General features: G+C 44.1%; 1 protein-coding gene across 8 annotated transcripts in view; it reads left to right on the forward strand.

Annotated features, from left to right (window-relative positions):
- Positions 1 to 16,884, forward strand: part of METTL22 (methyltransferase 22, Kin17 lysine) — a 748,727-nt gene that overhangs the window by 706,838 nt on the left and 25,005 nt on the right. For all 8 annotated transcript variants that reach the window (XM_063934257.1, XM_063934253.1, XM_063934254.1 and 5 more), the window contains one exon: positions 11,895 to 12,057. In XM_063934257.1, coding sequence (XP_063790327.1) covers positions 11,895 to 12,057 — 163 coding nt within the window. The remainder of the gene's footprint in view (positions 1 to 11,894; positions 12,058 to 16,884) is intronic.

Below are 16,884 nucleotides of genomic sequence, written 5' to 3' on the forward strand. Positions count from 1 at the left end.
TGACCGCAAGATTGAGACTATGCTCAAATCACTATACACTGCTACAGGCGTAGCTTTAAGGCCCACTATTGCTTGTGCATGGATTTCTAAAGCCATATTAAAGTGGTCAGGCACATTACTAGAGGACTTAGATACTATGGATAGGAGTGACATTGGCTTGTTTTTACATCACATACAGGATTCTTCTGGCTTCATGGTGGAGGCCATGAAGGATCTTGGCATGCTGAATGCAAGGGCTACTTCCATGGCAGTCTCGGCACGCAGAGGACTCTGGCTACGCCAATGGACTGCGAATGCAGAATCCAAGAAAAGTGAGGAGAACCTACCCTTCACAGGGCAGGCTCTGTTTGGGGACGCATTGGATGCGTGGATCTCCACGGCAACTGCGGGTAAGTCAACCTTTCTCCCCTCAGCAGCACCACCGACTAGGAAATCTTAGCATGATGGTGGGCCTCCCAGCCTGGAGATCGGGCAGGTGGGAGCAAGACTAAAAGATTTTAGTCACATCTGGGCGTCATCATGCCTAGACCCCTGGGTGACAGACATTGTTACCCAGGGCTACAGACTGGAGTTTCAGGAACTCCCACCTCACAGATTCTTCAAATCAGGCTTACCAGTTTCGCTGACAGAAAGTGCTATCCTGCAGGAAGCCATTCGAAAATTGGTCCAAACAAATGTTATTGTTCCAGTTCCACCTCACCTAAAACACAAGGGTTCTTAATCAAACCTGTTTGTGGTACCAAAACCGGACGGTTCGGTAAGGCCGATATTAAACCTAAAGTCATTGAACCCCTACTTGAGGGAATTCAAATTCAAGATGGAGTCTCTGAGAGCGGTGATCTCAGGTCTGGAGGAGGGGGAATTACTGGTATCCCTGGATATCAAGGATGCATACCTTCACATTACGATCTGGCCGCCTCACCAAATAAACAAAAAATATATAAACAGCGCTACCAGGTGCTAATATTCATAAAATTATATAAATTTTAATAAATTATTCAATAACATGAACACATGTACATTAAAAAATTAAACCAATCGAATAAAAAACAAGCCTCATATGCCAATAATATGACCAATCGAGCTTTTCCATGGACTCCTATATAACGCCCAGTGATATTGAAGAATGTTCCAATGCTTAATGTGTTATATCCTGCAGGGATAACCGGATAATAGTTACCAGATCCTAAGTGGAGGAAGGCAGGGTATTCCACCTAGCGCGGTGATGATGATTCTGTCCTGCGCAAATGTAAATGGTGGTTCTCCCTTTTTGTTAAATGTCCAACCTATGACCAGGACGTCGCTAAGGCCAGTGAATCCATGGAACTGATCATCCATTGCTTGTCCTAAATTTGGATACAGATGTGTTGGGATGACCCGCAGTGGTCTTTAGAGCTGTGACCCATCTGAAATTCATCAATTCCGGAGACTGATCCAGAAATCCATATATGTGGACATTTAACAAAAAGGGAGAACCACCATTTACATTTGCGCAGGACAGAATCATCATCACCGCGCTAGGTGGAATACCCTGCCTTCCTCCACTTAGGATCTGGTAACTATTATCCGGTTATCCCTGCAGGATATAACACATTAAGCATTGGAACATTCTTCAATATCACTGGGCGTTATATAGGAGTCCATGGAAAAGCTCGATTGGTCATATTATTGGCATATGAGGCTTGTTTTTTATTCGATTGGTTTAATTTTTTAATGTACATGTGTTCATGTTATTGAATAATTTATTAAAATTTATATAATTTTATGAATATTAGCACCTGGTAGCGCTGTTTATATATTTTTTGTTTATTTGGTTCATGTGGTGATTGACTATCACTTTAATTTAACAGCTGCTTTAGGAAAAACAGCCCTGTTGAAGCGCCCGGAAAAGGATATACTAATTTATTAGTGTATTTTTACGAATTTTCCTCTGGCCGCCTCACCAGGCTTATCTCGGATTTGCGCTGCTGGATTGTCACTATCAGTTCCAGGCACTGGCTTTTGGCCTCTCCACAGCACCAAGAGTGTTCACCAAGTTCATGACAGAGATGATGCTACTCCTCCGCAGGCACGGAGTGAACATAATTCCATATCTGGACGATCTCCTGATAAAAGCATCTTCCACGGAGAGGTTGTTGTAGAGTATTGCTCTCTCAACTCGACTACTCTAGGATCATGGGTGGATCCTGAACCTTCCAAAGTCACATTTGGAGCCGACAAAGAGACTGCCCTTCCTGGGGATGATACTCGACATGGAAGTGCAGAGAGTGTTTCTACCGGTAGAGAAAGTGTTTGTGATCCAATCAATGGTACGGGATGTCCTGAAGCCAGCCCAGTTTTCGGCTCATCAGTGCATTCGCCTTCTAGGGAAGATGGTAGCCTGCTACGAGGCTCTTCCGTACGGAAGATTCCATGCGAGGTCCTTCCAACTGGATCTCCTAGACAGCTGGTCGGTATCACATCTTCACTTGCACCAGCAGATACGCCTGTCGCCGAAAGCCAGAATTTCACTCCTCTGGTGGCTGCAAACTTCTCACCTACTCAAGGGCCGCAGGTTCAGGATTCAGGATTGGATCCTTCTAACCACGGATGCAAGTCTCAGGTTGGGGAGCGGTCACCCAAGGGGAAAACTTCCAAGGAAAGTGGTCAAGTCTGGAATCCATCCTTCTGATAAACATTCTGGAACATAGGGCCATATACAACGGCCTTCTACACATGGCACATCTTCTGCAAGATCAGGCCATTCAGGTTCAGTCGGACAATGTAACGGCAGTGTCCTACATAAACCGACAGGGTGGAACGAAGCGCAGAGCGGCAATGTCAGAGGTAACAAGAATCCTCCTCTGGGTAGAAAAGCACGCGGTGGCGCTATCAGCAGTCTTCATTCCGGGAGTGGACAACTGGGAAGCGGACTTCCTCAGCAGACATGATCTCCATCCAGGAGAATGAGGCCTCCACCCGGAGGTGTGTGCAGAGTTGACAAGCCGATGGGGCGTATCTCAGGTAGACATGATGGCCTCTTGCCTCAACAAGAAGCTTTGGTGGTACTGTTCCAGGTCAAGAGACCTACGAGCAGTGGCGGTGGACGCACTGGTATCTCCGTGGGTGTTCCAGTCAGTGTATATGTTCCCTCCACTTCCACTCATCCCAAGGATTCTCAAAATAATAAAAAGAACAAGAGTTCAGGCGATCCTCATTGCTCCAGACTGGCCCAGAAGGGCTTGGTACGCGGATCTTCTGGAATTTCTGCAGGAGGATCTGAGGCCTCTTCCTCTTCGCGAGGACCTTCTGCAACAGGGGCCGTTTGCCTATCAAGACTTTCCGTGGCTACGTTTGACGGCATGGAGGTTAAGCGCCAGATCTTAGCTCAGAATTGTATTCCGAAAAAGGTCATTCCTATGCTAATAGGCTAGGAAGGGGGTTACGTCTAAACATTACCATTGGATTTGGAAAAAGTATGTGTCTTTGTGTGAATCCAAGAAGTTTCTAACGGTGGAGTTTCAACTTGGACGGTTTCTCCTCATTCTACAAGCAGGTGTGGACGTGGGCCTATGCTTGGGCTCCATAAAGGTCCAGATTTCGGCCTTGTCCATTTTCTTCCAGAAACAATAGGCTGCCCTTCCCGAGGTTCAGACATTCTTGAAAGGGGTTCTACACATCCAACCACCCTTTGTGCCACCTACGGCACCTTGGGATCTTAACCTGGTGCTGCAGTTCCTGCAATCGGATTGGTTCTAACCTTTGCAAGAGGTGGATGTCAAGTTTCTTACTTGGAAGGCGTTCACACTGTTGGCATTGGCATCTGCTAGACATGTGTCAGAATTGGGGGCATTGTCATGCAAGAGCCCCTACTTGATTTTCCATGAAGATAGAGCTGAGCTTAGAACGTGTCAGCAATTTCTTGCAAAGGTTGTGTCGGCTTTTCATATCAACCAACCTATTGTGGTGCCAGCGGCTACTGACTCCTCAATTACTTCAAAGACCTTGGATGTGGTGAGGGCTTTGAAAATTTATGTGAAGAGAACTTCTCGTCACAGGAAGTCGGACGCTTTATTTGTCCTTTATGATCCCAACAAGGTTGAGTGTCCTGCTTCTAAGCAGACGATTTCTCGCTGGATCAGGCTTACTATCCAGCATGCTTATTCGACGGCAGGCTTGCAGGTCCAAAATCTGTTAAGGCCCACTCTACTCGTAAAGTGGGTTCTTCCTGGGCGGCTGTCCGGGGTGTCTCGGCTTTACAGCTTTGCCGAGCATCTACTTGGTCTGGGTCGAACACGTTTGCTAAATTCTACAAGTTCGATTCTTTGGCCACTGAGGACCTAAAGTTTGGTCAATCAGTTCTGCAGGAACCTCCGCAGTCTCCCTCCCGTACTAGGAGCTTTGGTACATCCCCATGGTACTAAATGGGCCCCAGCATCCTCTAGGACGTAAGAGAAAATAGGATTTTAATTACCTACCGGTAAATCTTTTTCTCGTAGTCCGTAGAGGATGCTTGGCGCCCGCCCAGTGCTTCGTATTCCTGCATTGTTACTTGGTTCAGTATTGTTGTTTCAGCCGTTGCTGAATTGTTCCAAGTTGGATAGCTTGGCTTTCCTTTTTGTTATGTGTGAGCTGGTGTGAATCTCACCGCTATCTGTGTATTTCCTTCTCTCGAAGTATGTCCGTCTCCTCGGGCACAGTTTGTAGACTGAGTCTGGTAGGAGGGTCATAGAGGGAGGGGCCAGCCAACACTATTAAGCTCTTAAAGTGCCAGTGGCTCCCAAAGGACCCGTCTATACCCATGGCACTAAATGGACCCGAGCATTCTCTAAGGACTACGAGAAAAGGATTTACCGGTAGGTAATTAAAATCCTATTTTCTATATTTTAGATTAATACTGAAAACATCAAAACTATGAAAGAACACATATGGAATTATGTTGTAAACAAAAAAGTGTTAAACAAATCAAAATATGTTTTATATTTTAGATTCCTCAAATTAGACCCCTTTTGCTTTTATGACAGCTTTGCACACTCCTGACATTCTCTCAATCAGCTGCATGAGTTATGCTAGCCATACATCAGACCAACTTTTCTCCAACACTCCAAACTTCCAACCATCCAACTTGTCTGTTCAACTAAAACAGTGCCCCACACATCTCACCAACTTTTTACCAGTGCTCCACACATCTAACCAACTTTTCATCAGACCAACCAACCTTCCAACTTCTGTCCAACTTGTGATGTCACCGAAGTAGGCGGACAGTGCCTGCCTACAGTTCTTCAGTTTTGTTTTGTTTTTTAATTTCAAAACATGCAGAAGTGTCTTTTTTTCAGTGAAACTGGGCTTTTCTTTCACCACCATACATTTATTAGATTTACTTATTTTTATACTGAACTATGGATACCAGCATGGTTGGGCTGCCAAGGCAAATTATATATATATATATATATATATATATATATATATATATATATATAAGATGTAGATATTCGGCACTCCCAATGTAGTAAAATGTACAGCTTGCCTGGTGCCCTCTTTTTTGGAGGCACAAGTATTATTTATATATTTTTTAAAAGATTATTATATATATATATTTTTTTTTAAATGGAATGGGAAAAACCCGAAAAAAAATTGCGTGGGGTCCCCCCTCCAAAGCATAACCAGCCTCGGGCTCTTCGAGCCGGTCCTGGTTCTAAAAATCCGGGGGAAAAACGGACAGGGGATCCCCCGTATTTTTAAAACCAGCACCGGGCTCTGCGCCTGGTGCTGGTGCAAAAAATACGGGGGACAAAAAGAGTAGGGGTCCCCCATATTTTTTACACCAGCATCAGGCTCCACTAGCTGGACAGATAATGCCACAGCCGGGGGTCACTTTTATACAGTGCCCTGCGGCCATGGCATTAAATATCCAACTAGTCACCCCTGGCCGGGGTACCCTGGGGGAGTGGGGACCACTTCAATCAAGGGGTCCCCCCCCCAGCCACCCAAGGGCCAGGGGTGAAGCCCAAGGCTGTCCCCCCCATCCAAGGGCTGCGGATGGGGGGCTGATAGCCTTGAGAAAATTGAAAGAATATTGTTTTTTCCAGTAGTACTACAAATCCCAGCAAGCCTCCCCCGCAAGCTGGTACTTGGAGAACCACAAGTACCAGCATGCGGGAGAAAAACGGGCCCGCTGGTACCTGTAGTTCTAATGGGAAAAAAATACCCAAATAAAAACAGGAGACACACACCGTGACAGTAAAACTTTATTTCACACATGTCGACACACACATACTTACCTATGTTGACACGAAGCAGTCGGTCCTCTTCTCCAAGTAGAATCCACGGATACCTGAAAATAAAAGATAATTATACTCATCTGATCCAGCGTCCTTATACGTAATGCCACCCATGTAGTAGTAGCATCCTTATACGTAATGTGCCCCCAGTAGTAGTACCGTCCTTATACATAATGCCCCCCCCAGTAGTAGTAGCATCCTTATACATAATGCCCCCCCCAGTAGTAGTAGCACCGTCCTTATACATAATGCCCCCCAGTAGTAAGAGTCCTTATACATAATGCCCCCCCAGTAGTAGCGTCCTTATATGTAATGCCCCCCCAGTATTAGTAGCCTCCTTATACATAATGCCCCCCCAGTAGTAGTAGCATCGTTATATGTAATGCCCCCCTGTAGTAGTAGCGTTCTTATACATAATGCCCCCCCAGTAGTAGTAGCATCGTTATATGTATTGCCCCCATGTAGTAGTAGCGTTCTTATACATAATGCCCCCCAGTAGTAGTAGCATTGTTATAGGTAATGCCCCCCCAGTAATAGTAGCGTCCTTATACATAATGCCCCCCCAGCAGTAGTATCGTTATATGTAATGCCCCCCCCAGCAATAGTAGCGTCCTTATACGTAATGCCCCCCCTATAGTAGTAGCGTCCTTGCATGTAATGGCCCCCCCAGCAGTGGCGTCCATAAAGCGCGCACACACAGACATACCTCACACACACACAATTCACACATATATACACACACACACACACACACACACACCCCACCATGCACACACACACACACACATATATACACACACACACACCTCCACCACACACACACACACTTCACACATATATACAAACACACACACACCCCCACCATACACACACCCCACCATATACACACACACACACACTTCTCTCTCACCCTCCACTTACCAAGTCTGGCTGGCCGTCACTGCAAAGCTGTCTGGTCCCGTGTAGCTCCGCCCCTCTATTCCGTGTAGCTCCGCCCCTCGTGCCGCCGTAGCTCCGCCCCCTTTTCAGGCCCCGCACTGCACAGCCCGCTGTCACAGGTAATGGGGGTGGGGGGGGGGCTTTTCATGCTGCCGGCGCAGTAGGCGGACACTGGCAGGCAGTGTCCGCCTACTTATCGTTCAGTTGGGGGGGAAGTTTCCCCTACACCTGAACGATTGGTTGGGAAAATCAAACAGGTTTGATTTTCCCAACTAGTTGGACAGACCGTTTCTGTACGTTTTTCAGCGTGTGGGAGCAAACGGCTGATAATCGTTTGCTCCCACACACTGCCACATTATCTTTCCAACCAGCCAACTAGTTGGCTAGTTGGAAAGATATCGTCCTGATGTATGGCCAGCTTTAGTCTCCTGGAATGGTTTTCCAACAGTTTTGAAGGAGTTCCCAGAGGTGCTGAGCACTTGGCTGCTTTTCCTTCACTCTGCGGTCCAACTCATCCCAAACCATCTCAATTGGGTTTAGGTCGGGTGATTGTGGAGGCCAGGTCATCTGACGCAGCATTCCATCACTTTCCTTCTTGGTCAAGTAGCCCTTACATAGCCTGGAGGTGTGTTTTGGGGTCACTGTCTTGTTGAAAAACAAATTATGGTCCCAGTAAGCGCAATCCAGATGGGATGGCATGGCGCTGCAGAATGCTGTGGTAGCCATGCTGGCTAAGTGTGCCTTGAATTTTGAATAAATCACCAACAGTGTCAGCAGCAAAGCACCCCCACACCATTACACCTCCTCCTCCATACTTCACAGTGGGAACCACACATGCATAAACCATCCGCTCACCTTCTCTGCGTCTCACAAAGACACGGCGGTTGGAACCAAAAATCTCAAATTTGGACTCATCAGACCAAAGTACAGATTTCCACTGGTCTAATGTCCATTCCTTGTATTTCTTGACCCAAACAATTCTCTTCTTGTTGTTCATCCTCAGTAGTGGCTTCTTCGCAGCAATTCGTCCATGAAGGCCTGATTCGCGCAGTCTCCTCTGAACAGTTGGTGTTGAGATTTATCTGCTACTTGATCTCTGAAGAATTTATGTGGGCTCTAATCTGAGGTGCTGTTGAGTAGCGGTTTCTGAGGCTGGTAACTCTAATGAACTTATCCCCTGCAGCAGAGGTTACTCTTGGTCTTCCTTTCCTGGGGCGGTCCTCATGAGAGCCAGTTTCATCATAGCGTTTGATGGTTTCTGCAACTGCAGTTTAGGATGCTTTCAAAATTCTTGAAATTTTCTGTATCGTTTTTCTTTGCTGTGTTGAGTGGTTCATGCCATAATATTGATTACAACAGTAGTCAAATAGGGGTGTCCACTGTGTACTAACCATACCTCTGCACAACACAGCTGATGGTCTCAAACATATTAAGAAGGCAAGTAATTCCACAGATTGACTCTTGACAAGGCACACCTGTTAATTCAAACCCATTTCAGGAGACTACCTCATGAAGCTGATTGAGAGAATGGCAAGAGTGTGCAAAGCTGTCATCAAAGCAAAAGGGGGCTACTTTGAGGAATATAAAATATAAAACATATTTTGATTTGTTTAACACTTTTTTGTTTACAACATAAATCCATATGTGTTCTTTCATAGTTTTGATGTCTTCAGTGTTAATCTACAATATAGAAAATAATTAAAATAAATAAAAATCATTGCATGAGAAGGTGTGTCCAAACTTTTAACGGGTACTGTATATGTACTGTACATCATTAAAGAAAATAGCTGTTTAACTTGAAACATGTTGACATACGATGCGGCTACACTGGATCCCATGGCACAGCCAAATACTTGAAAATAGAGCTGCCCATCATTCACAAACAAATGATGGGTCACTACTATCTCTAAGAAGTCAAAGACTAAGGCCCTCATTCCGAGTTGTTCGCTCGCTAGCTGCTTTTAGCAGCATTGCACATGCTAAGCCGCCGCCCTCTGGGAGTGTATCTTGGCATAGCAGAATTGAGAACGAAAGATTAGCAGAATAGCGAATAGAAATTTCTTAGCAGTTTCTAAGTAGCTCGAGACTTACTCAGCCATTGCGATCAGTTCAGTCAGTTTCGTTCCTGGTTTGACGTCACAAACACACCCAGCGTTCGCCCAGACACTCCCGCGTTTTTCCCAGAAATGCCAGCGTTTTTTCGCACACTCCCAGAAAACGGCCAGTTTCCGCCCAGAAACACACACTTCCTGTCAATCACACTACGATCACCAGAACAATAAAAAATCCTCGTTATGCCGTGAGTAAAATACCTAACTTTTGTGTAAAATAACTAAGCGCATGCGCTCTGCGAACCTTGCGCATGCGCAGTAAGCGACTAATCGCAATATAGCGAAAATCGGCAACGAGCGAACAACTCGGAATGACCCCCTAAATCCATATCAGGTCCTATGTAAAAGGTATTATCTTTAATAAGATCATGGACAGCCCTCAACCCATCACCAATAGGTATATCTATACTAGAAATATCTATACTGCCTTAAAAAAAATCTGTCATTAGGAATCTCTGGTAATGATTCCTATTTATTCAGTAGTGAAGCTGTATCCAGTAAGTATTTAGGGTGCCCAACAATACAAGGTTGCAGCAGAGCGTCCAAAGACACAGAAGTCTGCTGAAAAAGTGATCCACAAGCAGCAATTATGGGATGTCCTGGTGGTGCCACCATACTCTTGTGCACTTTAGGGAGAGTATATAACAATGGAGCACCTGGATTATTTGATATTGAAACCCCATACAATAATTGTGAAATACTGCCCTAATGGACTGCAAGTTGTAAATGTGATGTCAAGTCTCTGTTAAAGCACTTACTGTGGTAGGATCCTCAGGCAATGGTTTGTATAAGGAACTGTTGTCAGATAATTAACAGTCAGTCTCTGTAAACAGACAAATCCTGGATGATAATAATAGCATTGCTCTTATTTGCAGGACAATAAATATCAGTATACAATGCCAGATCACAATTTTAATTAATTCCATCTTTATTTTCTATTCATTGTTTTTCGTTTCATTTATAATGTAATAGTTCTAATTATACATGATAACACAAGGTATGCCATTAGGATGTTGAAGAGAGATAGTGTGGGGACGAACCCACCAAGCTGACATGTTATTAATGGGATTTAATGTAGTTTAACAGCATCAGATTTAGAACTTCAAATATAAAGATTTACTATATGATACTGACATTGTAAAGTAGACTCTGTTTAACAAAAAAAAAAATTACATTATTAACAGGTCTGTATTACTGGTTCAACCTCACACTGTTCCTGTTCTGAGTGTCAACATTCTGATTGTCACATCCTCATACCAAACCCTACTGTATTGTAGTTATTGTATACAAAATTCTATTTTGCACCCCATGAGCATGAGTTTATTGAATGGGTACATAAATTGATTTAATAGATACCAACAGAAACAGTAACCCGAAATTGAATTTATTTTCAGCAACTATAGTCCAGCTTTTTATTTAGCCCCTTTTGGATGCAAACTATTTTCTATCTAACCTTCCAATCCATGTATGATCATTTGCCAGATTTAAACAGCTTAATATACTGTTACATTTTCATAAACTTATAGAGCAAATTAACTATTGTTTCATTCCAGTAGATATATGTATATGTACATTTTTATGATTATTACTTTTAGTATATTTTTATTTCTGTGTGTCTAAATAAATGTTTAATTTTTAATTTTTATTTTTTATTGTTAAATATCTGCTTGCAATAATTGTGTGAAAATCAGAGAAATGTATCTTTTAATTAAGCCAGCACCTTTTTGTTTCTTTTCCTTTTTTTAGTGTTAACTATTGAAGTACTAGTGTAACCTTAATAAAATGATCATAATAATAAATATAGCACACTGGGAGTAACGTCAGACAAGATGGAGGTCATCAGATATTCACATGCAGAGGGAAATAGAAGCTTTCACACACAGATGTGCAGTAGAGGGAAAAGTTGTTCAATGGGGTGGAAAATCCTGCAGAGGAACCAAACCCCAGGAAAAAAGCTCTGTTGGATCCTGCCCCAATAAGCCCCAGGCCAATTAGATCTGGGTTCTGAAATAAAAAAAAAAAAACTGGAAAAAAACCCAACAATCAGAAATACAAATTAAGAGGTGACCCCATAATATCATCCAGACTACCTGGAAAACTATTATCACCTCTGCGTGTACTATAATTTCTAATATACAGTAGGGGCCGATTAAATTGTTGGCTGCCCCATCTGCCACTAGATGGCACCCATGGAGCAATTCAATTGTTGTTCCGCTAGGTCGCGCATGCTGCCATGGGGACACATTTCAGCTTGCAGCATCCTGAAGTGCGAGCTGCAATGTGCGAAAGCTACGTGGTTTGGGCACTCACACAGGAGTTTCAGCACCCTAACCAGGACTTTAGACGGTACTACTAATGGGTGTGCATACGGGTGATACACGCCCAACAGAGAACGGACGGGGGGGATATTGCATAGCTCCAATGGGCTCTCATTACATTTGTGCGCCCACAAAACAATTGAATCGACCCCATAGTAACGTTAAATTACAAATACTGCAGGACCTCATGAAAAGAGTACCAAATTCTGATGATGAAAATAATCTGTAAAATTGACATTTTCATGTTTATTTTATATTTCTGTTAGGTTTAACTTTACCCTAAGACATATGGACATTACATGTGATGCATACAATCATTTTCGGAATTGCTTAAATAATTTTGAAAGCAGCAATGGAAAACTGAAATGGTCAGCAATGGAAATCAAAACAGTATTTCCACAATTCTTCAGCTATGAGCGAGAGCACTTGGTAAGTTATGTGTGCTCCAGTGGAGAAGGTGGGGCCATAAAGCTTCTATTGTATTACATTTTGAGTCATATCATCTGCATTGCCTTTTTCAGGTTTTTTTTTTTTACTACACTGTAGTTGTTTTTGTAAGATAATGTTACAAGTGGTGTGCATAATCTATTCGCCATTTGTTAAGGGACTTCATAGTAAATATTGAATTAATATTGCATATACAGTATAATCAATGGTTCATTAAACATGCATACTGCATTCGGGACTAAATAGTACGTTTTATATATATATATATATATATATATATATATATATATATATATACACCGCTGCAGAAAAACGAGGCGACACTTGGAGACTTGTATTGAAACAAAAACGTGTATTGCTGTGTTGTTTTTGTTTGAATACAAGTCTCCGAGTGCCGCCTCGCTTTTCTGCACCAGTACGTCAGAGAAATTTTCCCCAGTGGAGGGCACAGGAGCAATTAAGCGTGGATCGGATATAGGAGTGCCGGAATATCTGTGGATATATATACAGTATGTGTATGTATATATATATATATATATATATATATATATATATATATATATACACACATAGTATAGGCTGAATTTCCTCAGTCAGATCAACTTTCTGACCTCATGCATGAAGCATGGAGTACCCCTAGTAAAAAGTTTCAGATACAGTGCATCTGGAAAGTATTCACAGCGCTTCACTTTTTCCTCATTTTGTTATGTTTCAGCCTTATTACTAACTGGAATAAAATAATAATAATTAATAAATCTGTGTACATTGCTGCATTCATCTTTCCCTCTATCCAGACTACTCTCCCAGTTCCTGTAGCTGAAAAACATCCCCACATCATGATGCTACCACCGCCATGCTTCACTGTAGGGATGGTATTGTCCTGGTGATGAGCGGTGCCTGGTTTCCTCCAAACATGACGCCTGGCATTCACACCAAATAGTTCAATCTTTGTCTCATCAGACCAGAGATGTTTCTCATAATCTAAGAGTCCTTCAGGTGCATTTTGGCAAACTCCAGGCGGGCTGCCATGTGCTTTTTACTAAGGAGTAGCTTCCGTCTGGCCACTCTACCATACAGGCCTGATTGGTGGATTGCTGCAGAGATGGTTGTCCTTCTGGAAGGTTCTCCTCTCTCCTCAGAGAAATGCTGTAGCTCTGACAGAGTGACAATCAGGTTCTTGGTCACCTCCCTGACTAGGGACCTTCTCCCCCGATCACTCAGTTCAGACGGTCGGCCAGCTCTAGAAAGCGTCCTGGTGGTTCAGAACTTCTTCCATTTACGGATGATGGAGGCCACTGTGCTCATTGGGACCTTCAAAGCAGCAGATATTTTTCTGTACCCTTCCCCAGATTTGTGCCTTGAGACAATCCTGTCTCAGAGGTCTTCAGACAATTCCTTTGACTTTATGCTTGGTTTGTGCTCAGACGGGTATGGGACTCAAGGTCGACACCAATGAGGTTGACACTCATTAGGTCGACACCCATTTGTTGACAGTGGGTAGGTTGACACTAGAAATAGGTCGACACGGCAATTGGGTCGACATGAAAAAATGTCTACATGAGTTTTTTATGTATTTTTTGGTGTTGTTTTCTCCATCAAGTGACCGGGAACCCCCTTGCATGGCAGGCAAGGTGCCTCACATTGGTACCACTGCACCTGGCACAGGTTACCGTTCCCAATTGTAGTCCACTTGGAACGTAAAGTATGAAAAAGTCCACTAAAACGAAAAGAAGTTAAAAACTCATGTCGACCTTTTTTCATGCCGACCTTGTTCATGTCGACCCAATGGCTGTGTCGACCTATTTCTAGTGTCGACCTACCCACTGTCGATCAATGGGTGTCGACCTAGAGTTCGGATACCGCTCAGACATGCACTGTCAAGTGTGGGACCTTATATAGACAGGTGTGTGCCTTTCCAAATCATGTCCATTCAACTGAATTTACCACAGGTGGACTCCAATTAAGCTGTAGGAACATCGCAAGGATGATCAGTGGATGCATCTGAGCTTAATTTTTAGCTTCATGGCAAAGGCTGAGAATACTTTATGTACATGTGATTTCTTAGTTGTTTTATTTTTAATAAATTTGCAAAATCACAAACTTTTTCATGTTGTCATTATGGGGTATTGTGTGTAGAATTTTAAGGTAACAAATTAATTTATTCCATTTTGGAATATGGCTGTAACATAACAAAATGTGGAAAAAGTCAAGCACTGTGAATACTTTACGGATGCACTGTACCTAAGTGCCTGGCTTCTTTTTACCCTCTCTCATCTGGTGATTGTGATAAGTGGTAAGTTCCTCCTACAGTGGCATGCTTAGTTAAAACTCTACTTTACCTATCCCAACTGCTCGATGTTCCCCAGCATGTGAGGAGATTAATGAAGATCTGGCTGTGTATGCGTGTACAGATCCAGAATAAGAAACAGCCTTCGTAGATGCCCTGGCAGTTTAATGGACCTACCTATTCCCTCCAGTCTCCCTCCTTCCCAGATTTCTTCACAACTTCAAGCAAGAAGGTTGCACAGTCCTGTTGATAGCGCCGACCTAGCCCAGTCACCATTGGTTCACTGATCTGCAGAGTCTCTACATAGACATTTCCTCTCCACTACCTCTACAACCAGACCTGTTGTCCCAAGGGCCCTGTCTGCACCCAGATTTAGCTCACCTGTCTTTGATGGTGTTGCACTTGAGTCATCCTTCCTAAGGTTTCTTCGGCTCTGTGATTCAAATCATGCTCAGGGCACGGAAGCCGGCCTCAGCCGTATCTTTTACCATGTGTGGCATATCTACTTCCAGTGTGTGCTGCTAGGCACTATGACTCTCTGGTTTTTCGAGTTTCCTAGATCCTTGCCTTCCTCTAAGCTGGATTGCATCTCTGACTCCGCCTGACATCTCTGAAAATGCATGTCTCTGCTCTGTCAGTTTTGTTCCAGCAAAGAATTGCTCCACTGTCTGACGTCCGCACCTTTCTTCAAGGTGATCTTTGTATTCAACCTCCCTTTGTCCATGGGATTTGTCAGTAGTTCTCCAGGCACTTCAGGAGCCCCTGTTTGAACCTCTGGACTCAGTGGACCCCAAATGGCTGACGACAAAACTGTTTTTCTTCTGGCTATTTCCTCCGAACAGAACAGAAAGCTCTCCTGTTGCTTCCCTTTCATGATCTTTCATCGGGACATAGTTTTCCTTCGGACCCAACCTGGCTACCTCCTCAAGGTGGTGTACAGTTTCTACTTTAACAAAGAAATTGTGGTTCCGGCCTTCCAGTCCGCAGGCCTTATGGCGGGGGAGGCCACTTTGGATGTGGTTTGTGCTTCTCAGATTTACGTGGATCGCACCAGCTCCATCAGGAAAACGGATTCCCTCTTTGTCCTCTATAACTTCTACAAGAGGGGCTGGCTAGCTAACAAGCAGACTCTGGCCAGATGTCTTCGTATGACTATCTTACAGGCTTACATGCAGGCTGACCTCCCTGTGCCAAATACAGTCTCTGCCCATTCTACTCACTCTGTGAGTCCTTAATAGGCAGCGCCACGCATCTGCTGAACAACTGTGGAAGGCGTCCACGTGGTCTTCTGCTCATACCGTAGGTTCTATGCCTTTGATACCTTTGCCTCTCAGGATGCTTCCTTTGGATGCCAGATTCTTCTCTCAGCTGAGGAGTGTCTCCTCCCTTGAACAACTGCTTTGGGACATCCCCAATGTCTCTCCCTGTGGAGACTATGGAACCTGCAGAAGAAAATAAGATTCATGGTAAAACTTACCTTTCTTAACTCTGTTCTTTGAAGTCCATAGGATCCACAGGGCGCCCACCCTGACGCACCTGGCTTCTATGGGTTTCTTCTCTTGGTTACTGGTTCCCCTCTCTTCTCTATTGTGTGAGAGTAGTTTTCTTTTGTGTACCAACCTTCCTTCTCTCCTTTCCTGCTTGGGCATGTTAACAAAAATTAATAGCCTAGGCTGGGGGCGGGGTATAGAGAGGTAGGACTGGAGCATCTTGGGAGCACTAAAAGCTTTGTCTTTCCCCAATGTCTTTCCCTGAGCCTCAAAGAAAAAGAGTTCACACAGGTAAGTTTTACCATAACCCTTAATTTTTCTTTAAGCACTATTCTATTACCCGCTCAGCGCAGCTACCATAATGGGAGGGGGATAGGGGGGGGGGGGGGGGGGGGGCTTGTGTCATCATGTGTCATCTATGGCACTCACAGTGCTGCTGGTGCCACCATGTATGTACAGTACCAGAGGCACTATTGCAGACATGGTGACATATAGTGGAGTCAATAGGGGAGGTTCAGCGGCTCTGATACTCTCTTGTTGTGGCCACCCATGCCTTAATGTATGTTGCTGTGGTACCACACCGTCCACTACACAGCGAGTCCCCTCTCTCTCTTCTGCACTCCTCCGCACGCACCTCTGCAAGTGGAAGTCCAGACTCCAAAATAGATAATGTTAAGGATCAGGGGCACCACAACCTTTTTGGTTGGGGGGTCAAGATATAATTTCATTTTGGCGCCCCTAATTTGCTAAATATTGCCCTCTAAGGGGAACCTACTACACAACCTACTTGATGACAGATATCTGTCTACAGATGCGGCCGCCGTCTGCTTACCCTCTAATGGGTCGCACATGCAACCGCATCATGATTGCAGCTAGCTGCACCCATGTGTGCCCTGTTCACAGGAGTGTACAGAACTGTGCAATCCTGTGGCTCTTGACATTGCCCATTTTAATTGTAGATGACAGCCACTCTGCACCCCTCAACTCAGAACTTTGACTGGCACCTCTCACATATTTGGGGAGGAGCGTGCC

Source organism: Pseudophryne corroboree, chromosome 7, assembly GCF_028390025.1.
Source record: "Pseudophryne corroboree isolate aPseCor3 chromosome 7, aPseCor3.hap2, whole genome shotgun sequence".
Lineage (NCBI taxonomy): Eukaryota > Metazoa > Chordata > Amphibia > Anura > Myobatrachidae > Pseudophryne > Pseudophryne corroboree.